The sequence below is a fragment of the Lissotriton helveticus genome, chromosome 3_1 (assembly GCF_964261635.1).
Source record: "Lissotriton helveticus chromosome 3_1, aLisHel1.1, whole genome shotgun sequence".
Classification (NCBI taxonomy): Eukaryota; Metazoa; Chordata; class Amphibia; order Caudata; family Salamandridae; genus Lissotriton; species Lissotriton helveticus.
The window spans coordinates 1,041,089,772-1,041,109,088 of record NC_136061.1 but is presented as its reverse complement, the minus strand read 5'-3'; the positions used below and the strand labels follow the sequence as shown (position 1 = coordinate 1,041,109,088).

The 19,317-nt window shown below is 42.3% G+C and overlaps 1 protein-coding gene across 1 annotated transcript in view; it reads left to right on the top strand.

The window, feature by feature from the left end:
* The window catches only part of ERICH2 (glutamate rich 2), a 370,290-nt gene that overhangs the window by 151,805 nt on the left and 199,168 nt on the right, over positions 1–19,317 (top strand). The window contains exon 7 of the mRNA XM_078683840.1: positions 2,503–2,601. Coding sequence (XP_078539966.1) covers positions 2,503–2,601 — 99 coding nt within the window. The remainder of the gene's footprint in view (positions 1–2,502; positions 2,602–19,317) is intronic.

Below are 19,317 nucleotides of genomic sequence, written 5' to 3'. Positions count from 1 at the left end.
TTAATTTTATTTAATTGATTATTTGCTAATTATGTTAATTTTACTAATTTATTTTCTGTAGCGGGTTGTGAGTTTATAGGGGAATAGGGTGGGAAGTAATTTATTTATAATTAATTAAATATTTCAATTAATTTAATTGTATTTAATTTGAATTAATTGTTAATTAATTTTTAATTAACTAATTAATTGTTAATTTGTAGTTAATTTGTATTAATAGGTAACTAATTATAATAATTAATTTTAATTTGTAATTTTAATTGATTATTATATTAAATTGGTAATTACTATTAATTAATTTTTTATAGATATTAATTTATATTTTTTTAAATAATATATGAAGTATTTACTTTCCCTACTGTTGCACTCTCTGGAGTGGGAATAGTCATTTTTACCCCTACGCTATCCAACGCTTTCCCTACTGTTGCACTCTTTGGAGTGGGAATAGTAAATTTAACCCCTATGCTATCCAATGCTTTCCCTACTGTTGCACTCTTTGGAGTGGGAATAGTAATTTTAACCCCTACGCTATCCAACGCTTTCCCTACTGTTGCACCCACTGGAGTGGGAATAGTAATTTTTACCCCTACGCTATCCAACGCTTTTCCTACTGTTGCACCCACTGGAGTGGGAATAGTAATTTTTACACCTACGCTATACAACGCTTTCCCTAATGTTGCACCCACTGGAGTGGGAATAGTAATTTTTACCCCTACGCTATCCAACGCTTTCCCTACTGTTGCACCCACTGGAGTGGGAATAGTAATTTTTACCTCTACGCTATCCAACGCTTTCCCTACTGTTGCACTCACTGGAGTGGGAATAGTAATTTTTACCCCTACGCTATCCAACGCTTTCCCTACTGTTGCACCCACTAGAGTGGGAATAGTAATTTTTACCCTGACGCTATCCAACGCTTTCCCTACTGTTGCACTCTTCGGAGTGGGAATAGTAATTTTTACCCCTACGCTATCCAACGCTTTCCCTACTGTTGCACTCACTGGAGTGGGAATAGTAATTTTTACCCCTCCGCTATCCAACACTTTCCCTACTGTTGCACTCACTGGAGTGGGAATAGTAATTTTTACCCCTACGCTATCCAACGCTTTCCCCACTGTTGCACTCTTTGGAGTGGGAATAGTAATTTTTATCCCTACGCTATCCAACGCTTTCCCTACTGTTGAACTCTTTGGAGTCGGAATAGTAATTTTTACCGCTACGCTATCCAACGCTTTCCCTACTGTTGCACTCCTTGGAGTGGGAATAGTAATTTTAACACTCTTGCTATGCTACGGTAATATTATTGTATATTTTTTTATAATATTATGTTAATATATATATATGTTTTAACAAATAAAATTTTATTTTTATATAACTTAAATTAATTATTTAATAATTTTAAGGTTATTTAAGTATTTTTAAGTATATTTTAGTTATTTATTTTTAATATTTTTTTAATTTTACATTAATTTTAATAAATTCGATATTTTTACAAAGCACATATTTTTAAACAATATTTTTGATTCGATATTTTTGTACTTACCTGTTTGTAGATAGGACTTCGATATTTTTGGAGTCGATATTTTAGAGTCGATATTTTAAATGCCTATATTTTTGTAGTCGATATTATGTCAGTGATCCCCCCTGCTCTTACCCCTTCTCCTATTAATCTCTCCCTTGCCTGCTTTTTCCCTTACGCATATTGTCCTTATTGTTTGTCGCGACCTAACATGTAACTATGTAGCTATGCTCTAATAACTGTGTAACCTTTGTAACAATGTAACCTGTAACTATGGTCTGATACTCATGTAAAGCGCTCTGATATCTCCGGGTCTAGCCAGCGCTATATAAAACCTTTCAAATAAACAGCTGAATAGGAATGTAAGAGACTGCAGGGAACGTTACGTGTAAACAGCTGTTAAATGAATGCTAGACTAATATCATGAAGCGCCTTAAAACAGATACACTTTTGAACGAAAAGTATACGTTTCTCCACAAAAGCCAATCTAAAGTTTAAAGTGGATGGAGATGTGCGTATGTTGTAGTAATTTAAGAAAAAGTCTGACAGTTCAAATCTGGGCCACTTGTAGGTGATGAACTAGATGAGACAGAAGCCCAAGGTACATTGCATGTGCTTGGTCCGAACCCAATCCCAACATAGCTTGAAGAATGGCATGATGAGAACACCCAGGAACAAGAAACAAGACTTTCTTTAAGGCCTTTAGTTGGTGACAACAAGAGGAAGTAAACTTCTCAATTTGAGGGGATACAGATAAAGTCCTGTCCATAGTAAATCCTATTTGCTGGCAGTATGAATTAGAGATGGACAGTGTCCCAGCTCAGGAGGCCTCTAATTGGCTGACCAGCAAGAGGCCGGTCTCACAATAACCAGGACATCATGAATTAAGTTTTTAAAAGTAGGACATTCCATGGTGATGAATGTCTAAAATGGTTTTAAAGCTATAATTTTATGTGCATTTCATGTTTATTATATTTATCTTATAGGCAGAGCAGTGTGGGAAGTAAGCAAGTATACTCAAGAAAGAAAGTGTACACCCCCACAAAGCAAATCTCACTGTGTACAGCAAGAAGTACTCCAGAAATGTAAGTGTTATTTCCTTGAAATCTCTCATACATTTACTTTAGTTGTTAGTTTCTGAGTCAAGTGAGCGTCCATCAGCTAGAGAGTGTAAAGTATCTTAAATGCCACCAACGTTTTAGAAACATCCTTACTGTTAATTCACTAGAGCTCTGAGAAAAGAATATTGTTAAAAGGAAACTAACTGGAGAACAATGGTATTGTCCTTTTTGGAAAAGTAAACAATAACAACAAAAAGATTCTGTCTGTTCTCTTCCCTCGTCACTGGGTGCCATGAGCTAGTATTAAAATATGTGTACTTTTGCATAAATTAACCATAGTTTGTCCTTTCATTGCATCATGTGTTGTATTTTGTGCCCATAATCTCTAAAATGACTTCCCTTGCCCCAAAGAAGTTAGAATTGCAAACATGTATCCTACTCGACGTATGACTGGTTATTAATTTTATAATATTCTGCAGGTTGTGCCAGTGGAAGATGGAGAAACGTTTTAAATAGTTTATATTTCCTTCAGTTGACCTTTCTGTCTCCTGGTAAACTAAAATGTGAGTTAACTGCTGATTGCACCAGCGCCAATATTAACTTATGTCATGCAGTTTATTCAACAACATACTGTGGATAACTCTTCATGTGTAAGGCTAGACTTTTTTACCCGTACTTCTTAATTGTCAATTTCCACTCTTTTCATTCCTTTGAGGTATTTAGAATTTTAATTGTGGTCTTTTTTCCTGTGTTGTCCATCAGCATGGATCAGCTTCAGCTTCATTGATGATCACCTTGATCTTTAAGCATTTTTTAACTTATCTCAGAAAAATTTTCGCCTAACATCAGCTGTGAATGACTTGTCATTGATTCTTTACTTTAAAGGATCCTCATAACACCATCTTTAAGTTTCCACCAATAGATGAGATCTCACTTCATTCACTTTAGTTGCTCTACCTGAGAACAGTGAATTTAAGATCCGCTTTAATAATGAACTGGCAATGTTCATACAATTAGGTGCCCTAACACGTTTTCTTTGGCCCAGGCATACCATACACCCATTTGAGGAACTGGTTAACATTTTTAATTTCACAACATGCCTCTTTGCAGATCACGTTTCTAATTTAACCATCCTGCTCGGCCACCCTTGAACAGCTGTGTCAAATACCTTTGTGGGAGCAAGAACTTGGAGTTCTGTGGGAAAAGTGATAGATTCAACGTTGGTAAAGAACCTTCCATTGCTTTTCTCTTCTCTAAACCTGTTACTCAACAGGCTGATAATTCTGATGTTTCCCACCACCATGCAGAGCCCAAAATTCTAGTATCCTGGGATGTCAATTTCTGTAGTCCATATAGAAAGTAACAACGGTTATCAGATTTCTTGTGGCCAACACCATTAAAGTATATTTGCTGCTTGGTTACAGCCTTGTAAGTCTTTCATGGGGAGCTTTCTTAGTGACTGGGTAGTCCAGCACAATCCCATATTTTGGCGTCTCCCTCCAATTCACCCTGTGCCTTTCCAAAAAGGGATATGACTATGGGGCACATGTATCAAAAACAGTTTTGCGTATCGCTATTAAGGACTAGCAAACTGCTATGTAGGTAGGATTCGCATTTAAAATAGCGATTCCTATGCATTCCTTATTTGCGACTCGCAAATTGCGAATCTTTGAACACCATTTCAGCACCCTATCCCACCAGTTGTCCATACCTACTCCTCTCCCCGCACCTGCTCAACCCAAAGACCCCTCCTGGCTCTCCCCTGACTCCCAGACGCTAACCCCTCTCCCTCTTGCCATAGCAAACCTTAATGACATATCCCTTTCTTTGACCTCTATTCTATCACCCTCTTCTGAACCCACCCCCTCATCACTTCTAGCTAACTCGCCACCCCACAAATTACCATGCCCCTAATGACCGTCTCCCTCCAACCCCTAATCCCATCTCAAACCCTCCTCCTTCCCCCCAAGCTCACCCCCTAGCTACTATACCCCTTCCTGCCCCTTCTCCTCCCTCCCCAAACTACACTCCAACCCCCAACTCCGATGCTGCGTCTCCTCGCACCCCTTACACGCTCTCCACTCCTGACTCTTCATCTCCTACCTCTATAGCTATGCCGCCCTTCGCATTGCCCCTCCCTCCCTCCCAAGGCCAGAGCACATCTCCCCAGGCCTCCCCCACCCTCACAGTCTCAGTACTAACCCTGTCCCCCCCGCCTCTCGCCCTCTTCGAACACCAAACCTCTCCACCAGCCAACTCAGACCATACCTCCTCCTGTCCCAACCACATCCCACCTCACTCTTTTAACCCAGACACTTTGCAGCATTGACTGCAATATCTCTACCTTGGTTGCAGAACTTGCCCGACTTAGAGAAGACTTCAAAAATGTTAAATCCCTCAACCCTAGAACCCGCCCCTCATGGTCCTCCTCTCCATGCTCGGGCCCACTTAAATGCCCATATCCCAAACGTTTGATATCCACCCCTCTTTACAACCGTATACACAGACCTCTTCGCACCTTGAATGACTACTCTGCCTCCAACCTATCCAACATTTGCAACTCCTACCTAAATAAGCCCCCCCCCCTTTAAAGGATTCTTCCTTCCCTCACTCCAACATCCCTGTTATCGTGGGGATCAGCAGAATCCACTCTTCTCCCAGGTCCACCAGACCCCCCCCCCCAACGCACCGCCATTCACTCATGCCCTCCCCCCAATACTAACCCTAAACCCCTGACCTGCATGCTCGTGAACTGCCACTCGGCCGTTCGACATGCAACCGACTTATCCGAAACCATCCTTAGCGAAGTTATTGACATCGCCTTCCTCACGGAAACCTGGCTCAAAAAACACCCATCCTCGACCTACTCTCCCCCGCTGGTTACTCCATTATCAGGAAAGACAGATCTGAGAACATAGGGGGTGGTTTAGCAATTATTTTTTTTAAAGAACACAAGCTCTCCCTATCCAAGAACACAGACTACACAACCTTTGAATACATTGGAGCCAAACTTAAGATGAAGGGCTCTCCCCCAATACGACTGCACACTATCTACCACCCACCTGGTGAGCCTCTGCCCGTCGCTGAAGAACTATCTGACCTTCTTACGCAATCATTAATTTCAAACTCTAAAAATCTTTTCCTAGGAGATTTTAACCTTCACTGGAACGAACCGGAGGATCCCACAATTAACCTTCTCACTGATCTTCTCGAGATTAGTGACTTCAAACAACTTTGCCACTCCCCAACCCACTTCAAAAGAGCTATTCTTGGCGCTATCATCGCTAACACGAATTTGGCATCCCTATCCAACATCATCCCTATTGACTGGTCTGACCACCACCTCATATTGTTCACGATTTCCCCCTCAACCCTGCCCGCCCCGGCTATAAGCAACAAACCCACGATTGTGGCCAGAAATCTTAAGCAAATCCCTCCTGGTGCACTTGAGTCGAACTCCTATCCCAACTTCGTCTCACAGAGCACTTTAATAAAACTGTCTCTGAGGTTTTAGATCAACTTGCCCCTCCCAAACTTAAAACTCTAAAAAATATCGCCTCCAAATCATAGTTTACCTCAGACCTCAACAATAAAAGATGTTCACTTACACTCGCTGAAAGAACATGGAGACAACACCCTTCCCCTTCCCATCTCGCCGTCCTTAGAACCGCTAGATTTTCCTACAAAAACACATTTTCTCTTTCTATCGCTCGCAACTCTCCCGTGCCAAGAACCAACCCAGAAAACTGTTCAACATTGTTAGAAACCAAACCTCGCCGGCCCCCCTCAACTTGTTGGCCTCCACTAACAAGTGTGAAGAACTTGCTAACTTTTTCTCTGGAAAAAATTGCAACGGAATCAATCCTTCCTTGTAACTCAGCCCTCCCACCCCCAATGTCCTCTTGATGCTACCTCAATACCACACAACCCCTGACTCTACCCCCTACTCCTTCCCTACACCTTCCTTCATCTACCCTGCCTGAACCCTACGTCACTAACCCACTGCTTAAAAAGAAGGCCTCCTGGCTTAATTTCAACTCTGTTTCAAAACTGGAAGTCTTTAACATCTTATCCAAATTAAAACCATCCTCTCACACAAAAGACCTGCTTCCATCTTCCCTCGTCCAAGATCTAAAGCACGTCATCGTCCCTTATTGGGCCAATATCATTAACTCCTCCCTTTTTACAGGGTGCGTCCCTGTCTCCCTCCAACTTGGACAAATCACACCCATCCCATAAAACCCCAATGCTGATCCTAATGACCCTAACAACCTCCACCCTATCTCCAACCTCCCCCTTCTCTCTAAAGCCCTTGAAAAATGTGCCCTACTTCAATTAGATATACACATGGACACCTACAATCTGCTCAACCCTCTACAATCCGGTTTCCGCAAAGCTGCAGCACAGAAACTGCATTGCTTAATATAGTGGATGACATCCCCCTCGCCCTGGATAAGGGCGAGACCTGCCTACTCATTCTTCTCAACCTCACTGCTGCATTTGATACAGTTAACCATTCAACCTTACTTAATTCACTAAAAGATAATTTCGGCCTAAATGGCACTGTCCTAAACTGGTTTGCCTCCTACTTCCAACACATAACCCAACAAATTAAAATTCAAAACTACCTGTCTTGCCTCACACCTGTCTCCCTCGGTGTCCCACTAGGATATATCCTCTATCCCGCTCTCTTCAACCTCTTTATGGAAACCCTTACCCTCATACTTAAACAAGCCGGAATTAACTATCACCTGTATGCTGATGACACCCAACTGTACTATAAAATGAAATCCCACTTTGATATCTTACACCTCAACACTGCCCTAACCAAGATTCAATCCTGGTTCTACTCCAATCATCTCAAACAAAACTGAAATCATTCTTTTCTCTCCTAAAAACAACCCTCTCCCCATTCAAACATGGATCGCTGACCTTAATGCCCTAAACTGTTCTCTCTCCCTCGCCGAATCAGTAAAATCTCTTGGCATAACCATCAACAGTAAGTTTTTAAAAAAGAATTGTTTATTGAGTCCGGACAGCATCAACACATATCCACATTTATATATAGTACCATATTCTTAAATAATATAGGTTTTACATCACATCTTATATAATCATTTTCAAAGAAATTGCTTTTTACATCTTCTTGTATTCAAGGGGAGTCGAGTCTTGTGGATCCCTGACTTTGCACAACAAAACTCTTCAGTGTTGATAAAACAAGCATTCTGACATATCAAATTCCCCTTCACCCCCACACACTTCATGCCGACATTGTTATGTTGTACCACCAGTCCACTTCTCATAAAGCAACTGGCACAATCCCCCTGTATGCAGCTTTGTTTCTGTGTATTCTTATGTACCCTCGTCCGTCTGTGCATTTTGGAGATCTTGCAACAGGGGTTTCCTAATAATCCCTAGGCCTGGATGCTTGCAGTAGTTCTTCCGAGTATGTCTCTAAAGTCTCCCTACAATACGACATGTCTTTGAGCCAGTCCTTAAAACTAGGGAGACGCTTACTGCCCCACCTAATAGCTACACAGCGCTTAGCTAGTAAGAGTGCTACAGCAAGGAATTTCCTCCTTCTTACTGGTGTTACCTTATACATACCCAGTAGGCATACTCTTGGTGCGTTAGGTATCGTCTCGGATAACATGGTGGTCAGTGCCACAGTTACTTCCTCCCAATATTTGTGCAGCTGTGGGCAGGCCCATGCTATATGCAAGAAGTCCGCCCCCAAAACCTCAAATCTGTAGCATTTATCGTTTGGTCGCAGTCCATATTTGTGTAGTTGAGTCGGGGTATAGTAAAATTGATGAAGAAATGTAAAATGCACTATACCCAGATTACAGTTTGGCGTCATCAGTTGCAGTTGTGTGCACCTACAGTCCCAGTCTTGCTCACTTATACCGCCCCCCCAAAATCAGTTCCCATTTACGAAGTGATGTGTCTGCTGTTCCCTTTTGCTCTAATTGTGACATGTTGTATAAACGAGTAATCAGGTTCCTGCGGCTAGGCAGAGTCAGAGGTGTTTGTACAGCTAATATTGTGTCTGGTTCCGTTGGGTATGAATCGTATAAGTCCTTCATCGCCATCTGTAAGCGCATGTGGGCAAACTGCTTCATTTGTGTGCTGTGCATACTGAGCATAGGATCCTCCCTCCGAATGAAACTACCGCGTGGGAACACATCTGCCATAGTGATCAATTTCATCTCATTAAGGAGCTGTAGCATCCTTTTTTCCTGCATGACCGATAGTTTTGGTTGATGCGCGAGTGCCGGAGCATAGACAGGGGATTTCCCGGCCCGCCTCGCCAGCATATTCCAGGCTATCGAGGTGCAGTGTACTGTTTGTATTTTGTCACTGTGGGTGAAGGCCACAGGGGCCGAAACATATGCTGACAATGGCATCGGATACACACTATCCCTCTCTAACGCCACATGCCAGATATAAGCGTGTGGCTGCAGCCAATAGTATGCATGTTGTGCCTGCGCGCAATAATAATATAATTGTAGATCTGGTCCCCCAAAACCCCCTTTGTGGTACGGTTTGGTCAAAATATCCCAGCGTATCCTGGCTTGTTTCCCTGCCCATGTGAGCTTCTGCATGGCTGTCCTCAATTTTGTGAACAACGCCCGTGTCAACCAAATAGGGATATTACTAAATAAATATAAAAATGTTGGTGTAACAATCATCTTTTGCAAAGCTATGCGGTCTGCTAATGAGAGGGGCATCCATTTCCACTTGTCGATCTGTTCCTCCAGCTTGGACAGTGCTCTGCCATAATTTTCCCTCACCACCAGATCCGGATCCCTATGCACCCATATGCCCAGATATTTTACTGGGTCCGTGTGCCACTTCAGGGGATAGTCCAAATTTGGTTGTGTTGTAACTGATGTGAGCTGTATGACAACCGACTTATCCCAATTTATACGTAAGCCAGAAAAATGTTCAAATCGGATATACTCCCTATTTAATGCGGTCAAGTGCTTATCTGGGTGCCTAATGAAAAGTACCATATCGTCGGCATAAATAGAAATGGCAAGTGGGCGGAGGTGGAATTGTAGTGCTCCCTCTGAGTGCAGCTGTCTAATCTTGCATACTAGTGGTTCTACCATCAGCGTAAACAGGATAGGGGAGAGCGGGCTTCCCTGTCTCGTACCACGACCTATTCTAATAGCGTCCGATGTGTGCCCATTTATCCTAACTCTGGCCCTGGGGTCCGTGTATAATATCACTATCCATTTCAGAAGCTGTTCAGGGAAGCCCATCCTCCTTAACACTGTATGCATGTACACCCATTCAACAGAGTCAAAAGCTTTTGCCGCATCCAATAACACTGCTGCTGCTGGGGTGTCAGGATCTAAATGATGATAGAGTGCAAAGATGGTGCAGAAGTTATGAGTGGTGGATCTGTTGGGCACGAAACCTGCCTGATCTGGCAGCACTTGTTTCTCCTGCAGGAGCTGGATTCTAGTTGCGAGTATCTTGGCTAGAATTTTAGCATCTATATTTATTAAAGATAACCGTCGATACGAATCGCATTTTGTGGAGTCTTTGTCCGGCTTAGGAAGTGCTACCAATAGAGCCTCCCTCAAAGAAGTGGACAGTTTACCGTCATCATATGCTTCTTCAAACATTTTTGCCAAGTGTGGTATCAACAGCTCGCTATATGCTTTATAGAATTCACCAGGTAGCCCATCCAGGCCAGGTGCTTTGTTGTTTGGGAGGGAATTTATTGCGTCCACTATTTCATCAAGCGCAGTGTCACGGTCATTGTAATTGAGGAGTTTAGCGATAATTATCCTAGGGGTTGCCCCAGGTGGCAGTGGGGGGACCAACGATCGATGTGCCCGCTCATTAGCAAATGTGGAAGAGAAGGACTACCTTCCAAATAATTCCACCAGGATGAATTCCAGCAACGCGCAGATTATTTCAGCGCAACGCGCTTCTAAATCTTCCGCTTTCGTTGCGAGTTGCTTGAGTAGGCCTTCTGTCCTGTCCAATCTTTTCTGGACGGAGAGGTGTTTGTCCTCTAGATCTGAAATCCATTGTTCTGCTTTTTCAATCTGGGTGTCCTGTGCTTCTAGGCAGCCATTTATGACATTGAGGCGGCTGGTGAGAGTGTCCAAACAAGCATTGATGGACTGGAAACCCGCCCTGAGTTCGGCCATGATGGCCGCTGCACCCTCCAGCTGGCTCTATTCTGGCTCGGTGGTGCCATCAGTCCTTACGTCTGGGGGTTTTCCCACCCTCAAAGATTAATTGCCGCTGTTTAGGGTCGGTGCAGCCCATTATGTATCCTCAGAGGTGGGAGAGAAGCTGTCATGAAGTGGTTCCCCCTTGGGATCGTCAATGTACTCTGTGTATGGCAGCCAGCGTCAGAGTGCAGCCTTCAGGCCCAAACTATCACAGCACCTCAGCTGAGTATGGAATATGTGCGCAGGCCGTGACTTCACGTAACAGAATGTCTTTTTATTTTATTTTATTTTTATTTTTTTGGGAGAAAAGAAAATACGGCGCAGTCCATCCAACAATTTTTAGCAGTTAGGCGGGTGCCCAGCAAGACAGCCAACCACAATTGCAGGCAGCGTGGGTGAGCATTATACGTATTACATTCCTGGCTTTTAGGACATTTTACAGCCAAGTGAATAAATGTGCCATGTGATCTTCGGGGTATCGCAGTCAGGAGTTGAATTGTTTTTGCAGGGCGATCAATGTGTAGTTCCCCTTGTTGCAGCATAGCCCCGCATTTCTTCTCTTACCGCTATTAGTGCCAGTTTATGAGTGCTTCAGCTATCCGCGGGTGAAATCGCCTGCGTCAGCAGCGAGGCAGCCAGAGTCCCCTGACAATTTTAACCAGCATTGAGGAGGCCGCTGTTCGCTCGGCTCCATCTGGTCCGCCAGTGCACTCCGAGCCCCGCCCTCAGGCTCACGAGAGTCGTCCTCGTCAATGATACTTTTATTTCATTTCGTAAAAAAAATTGTAAAAGATTGTAAGAACACGTTATACACAGTAATTAAAAGCAATGGTTTGAAAGATGCAAAGAGGTATAAAAACACTGTTCTCATTTCGCAACCCTCGTTAACATTTAAAATAAGAAATGTTGTGTTTATAATCAGTGCGGTATTAAGGGTTCTCCAAACCGGTCCTGGAGGGCCGGATCCATGCCAGATTTTTAAAATAACTACATGTATCTAAATGGGGATATGCACAAAATCTGGCATGGATCCGGCCCTCCAGGACTGGAGAAACGATCAAACATTAGTGCATGAAAAGGTGAGGTGCAGTCAGTCTGTCTTGTGAGGGCAACTCACGTTGATTCTTGTGATTTATCTAGTTCTTTGGCAGCCATTTCCAAAAACATAATAGCTTTGCAGGACCGTTGCACTGACAGGCTTCCCAGGCTTTCTATGACAGCGTCTGCATGTCCTTATTTGTTTTTTCCTAAAAAACTGACGAAGGATCATTTTCCGACTTTCTAAAAGCGAGGGGCAGATGCATAGGAGGTGAAGTAGTGTCTCATCTCCCTGTCTGCACAGTCTGCATTCTTTCATCGGCCATGTGCATTTCCATTTCGGGGTCAGATCCTTTGCGGGGAAGTGCCCCAACCGTAGCATTGTCAGGTAGTGCTTTTTGTGGTGTGAGAAGTGTTCTGACAAGTATTGTTGTGGTTTCAGCATCACTGCCCATGCATGTTTTTTTGTTGCAAATGCAGTTTTATCCATTAACAAAGACCTTTGTTTCGCTGCTGTGTTCGCCACTTTTTTGAACACGGAATAGGAGGTGATTGTATGCCAGGCCTCTTCAAGGTGTAGGTCTGCAAGTGATTCTTTTAGTATGCTGACGATGGAATTATTTTGTCTCGCTTGCTGTTCAATTTCTGCCCAGCAAGAGTGGGCTAAGGTGTTTTCTTCTGCTTGTCCCCTGTCGACTCCACTCCCAGATCTCTGTTCTGCGGGCCCTCTCAGCTGTCGTTCCGGGGGCCAATGTTCACTTACGTCCCCGGCATCGTTTCCATATCACGGATGTCCAATTTACACCATGTAGACACCGGCTGGTGGAAATGTTGCTGTGGCGGCTCCGAAGCTTTCGAGTCAGGCGGCCATCTTAGTCGCCGGCTCGGCCACCCCCCCATAGATTTAAATACTTGTAAGAATTATAGCTATTCAGACTTCAGATGATTGGATTTGGTAATCCTACCTCTTTTAACTTGCACTAGCTCAGTATTTCCTAGTTAATAAACTGATACATTTTCTAGTTTCAGTTTAAAACTTAAATTGAATACATCTCCACAATTTACCATTGTAGATTAACATCCAAATAATAATAAACCCCTGCATGTTCTTCATGTTTCAGATATGTATTAATCTCGCACAACCTTTCTGAATACGATCCCTTATATTCCAGAGGCATCTTTTAGAACAGAAGCCTATTAGCAGTTCATTTAAACAAATTCTTAGGCCTGTGACCTGCGACCTGCGACCACGGCTTTGATCTTCCTTTAGGGAAGTTTTCTGGTATGCAACTAGCTTGGCTGCTTATGGGGTTATTCCATAGGAATGTGGCCTCTTTAAAGTTGTGTTTATTGCCAATTACCTAACTGTGCCACACCTTATTATTTTGTGATGTGTCTAGTGCTGTCCTTAGCGACGGTCTGTTATGTACTACAGACATTCTTTTGTCAGAGCCCCCACAGATGAATACTGTTGTTTATAGTGCCCTGCCTGGTAGAAATGGAAAATTGTCCCCTTGAGGACACCATTGCCTCGACGTCATCAGAATGTTACTACAAAAACCACAATTAATAACAGACACATTGTAGTGATTTTATAAAAGCATGAATGAATGATGTCAAATGAATAGTCTGTGAGTTTCGTTTCCAGAGTCACATGGGGTTTTCATTATCTTACTTATTTGGCCAAGTCGAATCATTTACAGTTGTCAGAAAAGTACAAACTTTGGGATAAACAAATCAATAAAAGTATATATATATCCATATTTACAGTGCCAAGCTGGGCTATAAAATCTTAGAGTCTATTTTGTATCGTTTAGAAGATTTTATATTGCCTTCAATCGGAAACACGCACATTTTCATCATGATAAAAGTCTTGACTGGGTTGAACTTTCCAGATGAGTTAAGTGTATTGATTAATTTTAATAATTTGACTACTACAGTTTACAAGTATGATTTTAGTTTTAGTGTAAAGATGCTTATGCATTTGGAGAAGTTAGCTTTTGCACTTTGTGCTTATTGGGGGGAAGGGGGTAGCAATGGAGTGTTAGTTTAAGCACAATGTGCCCATGTATGGCCATTTAAAATCACATGCACTGGGGACAGTAGTAATGACTTTCCTGCTCTTTTCCTTGCTGAGTACTAATGCTGCATGTGCAATATGGTTTATTCTACTCCGTTGCAGGAATGAGGTCTGCAAAGTGTCGATCCTGCTGCCTTGCAAAATCCTTCACAATAGTTTAAATGGGGGCTGTTGCTCTGAAATCAGTGACACTACGATAGCGACCAACTAAAAGTCAAGGAAGGACTCCTATGGGAGTCTAAAAAACAACATATGCATTGTATATTTACATATAGATCAGGTGAAGAGCCAACTTCTTGTACCATATGTAAATCTTATGAGTCGCAGCATAGGGTTGAAGTGGCTGGTCAGTTTTATCAACTGCACCCATTTACTTGTTATAATAAAGTATGCAGTTGGGCTTATGCACTTCTATTTGACCCAAAACTGCGCTGAGTAGCGCTCTCATCGTAAATTGTAGTGAGCAGTCTTTACAATGCCAAACACTGCACTGACCTTTTTGGAGACGTTTACAAACAAGCTCCTTTTTTAAAAATATTTATTGAATTTTATATCAGCATACAGGTAAGACACAGTTTACAAAGTAGAAAACCAATATTTAACAACAACAAATATTAAAAACGCCATCTGAATAAGGTTTAGACGTTATAACATTATACAATCGTGTCTTAAATTCGTAACCAATTAATAATTGGAGACCATAATTGCAACTCCTGAGTTTTCCTCTTCATTCCCTTAGTTTTATAGGCCGCCATCTCCAGATAATATACAGAGTCTAATTTGGATTGCCAATTGATGAAGGTAGCTGGCTCAGGATCAAGCCATTGAGATGTAATACACCAGCGAAAAATAGACATACATATGAATATAAATCCTTCCTCCATTGCAGGTCGAAGGTTGGTCACCCCTTCTAGCCGGCCCAGAATCACCAACTCCGCAGATAACGATTGCGTAATACCTAAAACCTGAAGAAATAGCTCCACACCTTCAACAAACTGAGTCAATTTAGGACAGTAAAAAAACATGTGAAGTGCATCTGCGGCATGCAATCCGCATCGACTACAGCTGTCCCCCGACTAGATTTCCGGTTTGCTCATTTCTTCGGTGTGTAATATAAATCATAAATTGACATGTAGTGTTGGCTTTTCAGGGGGCCATTAAATAAGACATTCATGGCACCCTCAATTACCTTTTTAAAATTAATTCGATCCCCCCAAATCTATTTTGCCATTTTGTCTCCCAGACCACAAAATCGTCCTCCGCCTTATCCATAAATATCTGATATAAAGGTCCCATTCTTGCTCGTGATCTGATAACTTCTACAATCTCTATCTTATCTAAAAGAATTTGTTTTTATAATATTTTTTATCAAAGAAACTACGTAATTGAAGATATTTAAAGAAATCATTTCGGCCCAAATTATATTTCCTCTGCAAAAACTCAAAAGAAACCAACTGATTCCCCTGAAATAAGTCGCCAATCATGCAAATCCCGGCATTACGCCATCTGTTCATTACCTGGTCCCTAAATATTTCTGGAAGAATCAGGCAATTATATAGTGGGGTTTCTAAGTTAAAGTTAACCCCAATACCCAACTTCTTCTTTACTTTCCACCATATTTCAAAAGCTGAGATCACTACCTTAAATTAGTTTATTTTGTAATAGCTGGGTTCTATTACTCGGTTAAGACATTGCCTTGCCTCAGCCCCTAATAACATCTCGTAAATTGAGGGGGCATCGAAATCTTCCGTTGGATCTTCCTGAGATATTAGAACCCCCATGTGTTGCAGTATAGCAACCCAATGATATATTCGAAAGTTAGGCACTCCCCAGCCTCCTTTAGCTCTGGGCAGCATACACCACTTCAGAGCTCTCCTGGAGCGGTGGTAGCTCCATAGGAACAGCGCACACATTCTCTCAATGCGGGGAAAAAATGTAGAGGAATAGTCTGGAATATATACAAAAATTTTGGACAGATTAACATTTTCAGAGCGTTACTACGTCCGTAAAGGGATAAATGTAGATTATTAATCCGTTCCAACATTTTATTAGAAAAGGTGATTATTGGGTCCAGATTCAGGGGAATAAAATCCTTAACTATTGGAGATATCTTGATCCCTAGATAAGTTACTACAGGTTCAAATTTTATATCCATTGGGCGACCGGCCACAGAGTGAATCATCTGAGTTTTAGCAACGTTTAATTTGTAGCCGGAAACCCGCCCAAAAACCTCGGCTGCGTTAATTATCTCTGGAACGGCTTTGCTAATGTCCGCTGTGACGACTGCGATATCATCTGCATAAGCAAATATTTTATATGACACGCCATTTATCGCAACCGCTTTATCGCTTCGTTACTCTCCATAGTAGATATAAAGGGGTCAATATATAAAGCGAATAGAAGGGGGGAGCAAGGACAACCTTGCCTTGTCCCCCTCCCTATCGCTATATCCCCTGACACAGTACCCGAAATACGGATAACAGCTGATGGATTAAGATATAACGTCTGTATAGCGACGATAATACTGGCCGGAAACCCCTTCCATGCTAGGACAGACCACAAGAACCTCCATGAGACCCTGTTGACTGCTTTTTCAGCGTCCAACAGGGCCACTCCAACCGGGGCGTTAGTACCCTGTGACCAGTCCAGTATGGAAACAACCCTCTTAACATGATCCGTAGTATCTCTACATTGAATAAAACCGTGTTGTCTAAGAGACACCAGCCCTGGCATCAGCTCGTTCAGCCTGTTTGCAATTAGCTTCGAATAAATTTTACTATCTGCGTTGAGTAAGGAAATAGGTCTGTAGGACCCCAAATCCGTATCCTTTTTTCCTAAAAACAACTATCGTCGCTTTAGACCATGAATCCGGAGCAGTGCCTAAAAAAGCCTGCTGACAAACCTCTAGAAGCTCATTTTTAATTACATTCCTAAAAGTTTGATAAAACTCCAGTGGGATTTTATCAGGGCCCATAGCCTTCCCTTGAGATAGACCTAGTAAGGCCAGCTCAACTTCTTCCCAGACCAGTGGGGCGGATAGTATAGCTTTTTGCGCATCCGTCAATACCCCAGGTGCCAGATCTTTCAAATAGTCACCCCCACCGATTGAATGTATGGCTGTCCCATCTTCACTATATAGTGATTGATAAAACCCTTGAAATGCAGCCAAGACGCCCTCCTTCGTATCCTGCATCATTCCATCTAAATCAATAATCTTGGTGATCTCATTATAGGCTGCTTTTTCCCTTAATCTTTTAGCCAGAATTCTGCCAGTTTTCTCGCTGAATTCATACATGTCCTGCTTATGCTGTGCATACACTTCTGCAATATGCTCAGCTAAGTTAGCGTACACCACTGCCCGTATAATAGTGAGATCTCTTTGGGCCCAGTCGGATCTAAACCCGACCCAATTACAGCAGCCAATTCCCTTTCTGCCCGTATGACTGAGTCAAAATCCTTTTCATGTTTGGCCTGTACCTTTCTGCGTTTAAAGTTAGCAAAGCTCAGTGTTTCCCCTCTGACCATAGATTTAAAAGTATCCCATACTATTTTCAAATCAGCTGTTCCTTTATTAAATTCGAAGTATTCCAGAATTACCTTCGTCATAAATTGATGATACTCTTCGTCCAACAATAGTTTTCTTTCAAACGACCAGATTTGGTTACCTTCTTTCGAATCGGGTCCCAATGAAATCTGAAGGCTCACAGGATTATGGTCTGAAACCAATTTAGGATGAATCTCAATGCTAACCTTCCCTAACAGAATAGAGGAGACAAAAAAATAATCCAGCCTGACAAATTTGGAGTGAGGGGCCGAATAAAAAGTAAACCCAGGGTCACCGGGGTGCAATCTATTCCAGACATCATGAAGGCCAGGTTCTAAAATCAGGTCCCTCAATGACTTGAATACTTGTTTCTTTCTGCCTTTGTAAATACTACTAGTCCTCATATCCATCTAAGCTTCAATATGAATATTAAAATCGCCACACAAAACCGTTGGTTGGGTCCATTGGGCCAGTTCTACATTCAGAAAATTCAATAGTTCAGTATCATCCAAATTAGGACGGTATACATTGCACAAAGTGAACCTTCTTTGATTGATCCTGAATTCGCTAATTGCCCAGCGTCCCCACTTATCTGATGCCAACTTTATACAGACACCCAAGCCTCGTTTCAAAAAGATTGCCACCCCCCCTTTTAACCCAGGTTTGCTTAGAACATACCACTAATTCCAGCCCCATATCTTTCAGATACCCCCGATTGGCCCATGATGTATGTGTTTCTTGCAAACAAAGTAAATCGATATGTAACAGCTGTATAATCCTGGCTTGTACCCGTCTCTTCTTGATATCGTTGAGACCGCAGATATTCAGAGTGCAAATCCTTAATTTCCTATCCATTTTCCCTAATGCAGAAAATGCACATCAAAATGTTAAGATGAACACAATAACAGAGGAATATATCCAACAATGCATCATCGTATAACATAAAACATGCTCCATCCTTAAAAAAGATCTCCTGTCTCTTCCAAAGTCCACTAACCCGTGCCTTAGGTGTTGCTGATTTTTCACACCTACACCCTACCCCCACCACCTTACCCGCCTTCCCCCCCTATCCTGACTCTTCCCACCCTACCCTCCCCCCACACCCTTCCCACCATATGAGGCCCATGGGCTAGCAGTCCCCGTATTATATGGAGTACCGTCCCCCCCCACCCCAGGGTAGACAAGAAATAAGATAACAGCATAAGAAAACAACATATTAGCCTGACCTCTATATTGAAAGACCCCCCTCATTACTAAATAATCGTTGTTGGCTACCCTAAAGACAAGCAAAAAAGAACAAGAGGGCACATTTTACAATAGGTTATAATTTCCACCTCCAATGACTAAGCTTTTGCTTATACTACAATGAACCCAGATAATCTTTGGCTTCAATCTCTGTAAAAAAGAATCTGGTCAGGCCCTTTACAGTTACTTTAAGCTTAGCTGGATTCTGCAAAAAAACAATAGCCCCTTTATTCTGAAAACCAGGTATGAGCTGCCGCAGATGCCAACGCTTAGAAACTGTAGCCTGGCAGAAATCCGCCCGAACAAAAAAATTGCAGCCTTTTGCAACACCTTTCTTATCAGACCTAGCAAGTAAGAATATATCTTCTCTAGCAAGAAAGTTATTAAAACAGACAAGGATCGCTCTTGGGCGCTCTTCTTCACCTTGCCGTGGTTTTTTCACTGTAAATGGAAATCTATGCGCCCTTTGTATTTCTCTTGGCCAGTCCCATGAAGACAACTCAGGAAAAGCTTCCGTTAAAAGTTCCGCAATAAATTTCCGCACATCATACCCCTCCTTCTTCTCCGGAATGCCTAAAAAACTTAGGTTATTCCGACGTGCCTGATTCTCCAATTCGGACAATTTGTAACTTAAT